The 3,403-nt window shown below is 63.1% G+C and overlaps 1 protein-coding gene across 1 annotated transcript in view; it reads right to left on the reverse strand.

Annotated features, from left to right (window-relative positions):
- The window catches only part of TADA2B (transcriptional adaptor 2B), a gene marked incomplete at its 5' end in the record, with an annotated part of 27,084 nt that overhangs the window by 3,762 nt on the left and 19,919 nt on the right, over positions 1 to 3,403 (reverse strand). Inside the window, one exon of the mRNA XM_077750378.1 lies at positions 5 to 971. Coding sequence (XP_077606504.1) covers positions 5 to 971 — 967 coding nt within the window. The remainder of the gene's footprint in view (positions 1 to 4; positions 972 to 3,403) is intronic.

The following is a 3,403-nucleotide window of genomic DNA, read 5'->3' on the forward strand; positions in this document are numbered from 1 at the left end:
CAGCCACTCTCCGTGAGGAAATTTAAAATCCTTTTCTTTAGGACTTTGTCCAAGTAGCTAGGGAGGCGGCTCTTGGAGGGAACCCCCTGTCGCTTCTGCAGGTGGTCCTTGATGATGATCGTCTTCACGGTCACGTAGCGCGCGGGGCTCAGGTTCAGGGAGCTGCAGAGCACCTTCTCGCGGTCCGACAGGAGCTCGAAGCCGGGCAGGTTCTCGATGGCCGCGAACTCGCCGTCCTTGCCGTCCTCCCTGCCCCGCCGGGCGCCCGCCGCGCTCTTGTTCTCCTTGCGCTTCTCGCGCTTGTGCCGCGCAGCCTCGTACTCCGCCGACTCCTCCATCTTGGTGATGCCGTTGCGCCGGTAGCGCTGCAGCTCGCGGATCTTGGCGCGCAGCATCTTCTCCTTGTGCATGTTCTCGAACAGGTCGTCGAACTCCTTGCACGACATGAACTGGTAGAGCGGCCGCAGCTTCAGGCGCAGCTCCTTCTCCTCCTTGGTGATCTTGCGCCTGGCCGGCCTCTCCTTGTCCTTCCTGTCCTTGCCCAGGAAGGCGGGCACCAGGTTGTAGTCGCGGGCGATGTTCTTGCGCCGCTGCCTCTCCCGGAGCTTGCGCACGTACATGTCCACGTGTGCGCGCTTCAGCTCGATCTCCACGTCCTCGTCGTCGTAGTTGACCGAGAGCCCGCTGATGAGCGTCTCGGCGTCCTGGTCGTACTCGATCTCGTAGTCGTCGCGCAGCGGCATGTAGCCCAGCTGCTGCTGCTCGGCCACCGAGATGTCTAGGGGAGGCAAGGGGGTGGTGAGGCTGGGAGAGAGGGGCCCTCCGCTGGGGCACGTGTGGTCGGTCACCCGGTTGGGGATGGTGTCGGGGATGCAGGCTTTCCCCAGGTTTCCGTGGATGTACATGCTTACGTAATGCTCCATCACCTCCTGGGGGGTGCGGGAAGCTCCGACGTGAGCAGCCATGTCTTCCTACAACGACAGAGGTCACAGGTTATTCCCCAGGTCGGAGCGCCACGCTCCGGGCTCGTGCAGCTCGCTGAACATTTTCACAGAGGTGTGCCCGGACCGCTTCCTGCCCCCGCCTCCCCCCTCCAAGGGCATTCAACGGCTCCTTCTTGTGAGGGTGCCTGTCGCAGAGACGGGGGCACTGGGAGGAGCCATCGGGGACCGGACGGGCAGGGAAACCCGGACAGGCACAGCCGGCTGGGGTTCGTGGCTGGGGTCGGCCGCGACGCTGACACCGGAACCCCCATCTCAGGTCCAGATTTGCCATCCTGGGTCCTTGGAAAGGACTGGCAGGGCCCACCGCACACCCTGCGATCTCGGGGCAGCACTGTCCCCCCACCCCACCCCACCCCACCGAGCGCCTGAGGCGCCCGCCTCTTCTCAGAGCTTCCCAGGGCAGTCATGGGAGGGGCCCTGCTCTAAGGTACTGGCCGCCTCGGCCCCTGGAGGGTGGCGGCCCGTCCCCTTCCTAGGTGGCGGTGCAGAGGACCAGGTTAGTGCCTTTTAAAGGGGTGGGGACCGTCACTAATGACGGCGTCCACGGCTGGGTAGTTAACATCCGCCCGGTGCTGGGAGCGCTCCCTCCCACGGAAGGTGACCCGTGAACACAGGGTTACTAATGAGAGGAAACTATATGGCCCCCCAATCTTTTCCTTCTGCCAAGAGGCCTCTTCCTTAGTCAACCGCTAAAGCCACTTCACAAACTAGCTGCCCGAAATGCGCACTCATTCACCGGCAGCCACTCACCCTGCACTCTGCTCACACAGCCGCCAGGGCCCCACACCAGCTACTCTGCGCCCCAGCGGTGCTCACCCCTGCAAGATTGGGGCGGTCTCTGCACCCCCCAAAGGCCGAACTGGAATCCAAGAACGCAGCCAACCCGCTGGGGCCGACAGCTGGTGACAAACGGGGCGCTGTGGGAGGGCCGCGCTCCCAGCAGGGACCCCACATCTGGCCCGCGCCTCAGCCATACAGGGCACTCCTCCCACTGGGTACCAAGGGCCCAGCGCAGGGCTGCACGGCCAGGGGACGGGCGCGATGCTGGGGCCTAAGGGCAGAGGCCCCTTTCCAACAAAGGGAAGGTTAAAGCAAAACCAGATTCTGGTCTTAAGGGGACGTATTGTGGACATGATGAACTTCTCTAAAACATTATCACTTGATCGAATCTGTTCATTATATTTCCCAGGAAGCATCTGGCTCCCCCCACTCCCCTAAAAAACAAAAATCAAACCAACTCACAATCATCCCCAGCATCTGCTGCCCCCTGTGTGACCTAAGCTGGTCACTTCCCATCTCTGGGCCTCTGGTTCTCACCAGTAAAGGGGCCCGGGGGCAGCCGCGCGCCCCAACAGGTACTCCGGGCACCGTGGACACAGCGCCCACAGAGGCTGCCGGCGCAGGAGCGGGCTCTGCAGGGGTGAGGGTGGTCAGCGCAGGTGGGCAGACGTTCTTCCACCCCGGTGGGCTGCACTGGAGGGACACCATCCCCGGCACCGTCCCTTTCGGGGGAGGGGAGGGGCTGTACGTTGCGCGGAAACACACACCTTCCCCCCGCCCCCGGCCTGAGCCTACAGATTCAGGGGGGTCAAGTGTCCCGACTGGGGAGTCCAGGCCGCCCACCAGGCTTGCGTGGTTAGGAAGCGGGGCCCCAGGCCTCGGTCCCACCCCTGCACAGAGTGCCTCCCTGCACAAGCGCGCGTGGAAGGCATTATTTGTTCAGAGGTCCTTCCCATCGCCTCTGACACGCTGGGAACGAGAACGGAGAACGGGAACCGCAAGAAGCCGGGGGCCATGGGGCCAGAGCAGGGCCATACGGGACCGCCCCTGCCCAGCCCGGTCTCCCCCACAACGCAAGGCCGGTGGAAATGCACCACGGAAGAGCGTGTACATGCTGCTACTTTTGTGCCAGAGAGCCGGGGGACCCGCTGCTGTGTGCTGGCACAGGGCAGTACAGGCCACGCACAACCAGCCAGCCGGTCCCCTGGGGCCGAGCCGGGAAGGAGCCACCGCACTGCACCCATTTACAGCTTAACTGTTCTCAGCTCGATGAACATACTGTCCAATTTCAACTTGTGAGGAGCAGTCCCCCTATGGGAGGACACGTCAGAAGAGTCACCCTGTCCCACTCTGCACAGGGCCACGGGCCCCGGACCCGGCACCACAGCATAGCAGCCAAACCTGACTACGGATGAACAAAATGCCAGCCAGCACTCCCCCAACGTGTCGGTCACTAGAGACAGAGGAAGAAGCATCCAGACTGGAGGAGACACCCAGAGAGACCTCACCGGGGGCCCCTGGCCAGTCTGTGGAAAGTGAATGGCTCGGTATTGATGGGCACGTCCTGTGTTCTGGAACCACACCGGACTGACGCAGGAGGCTAACATTCGGGGGGTTTA

This window comes from Crocuta crocuta, unplaced genomic scaffold (assembly GCF_008692635.1).
Source record: "Crocuta crocuta isolate KB4526 unplaced genomic scaffold, BGI_CrCroc_1.0 scaffold179, whole genome shotgun sequence".
Lineage (NCBI taxonomy): Eukaryota > Metazoa > Chordata > Mammalia > Carnivora > Hyaenidae > Crocuta > Crocuta crocuta.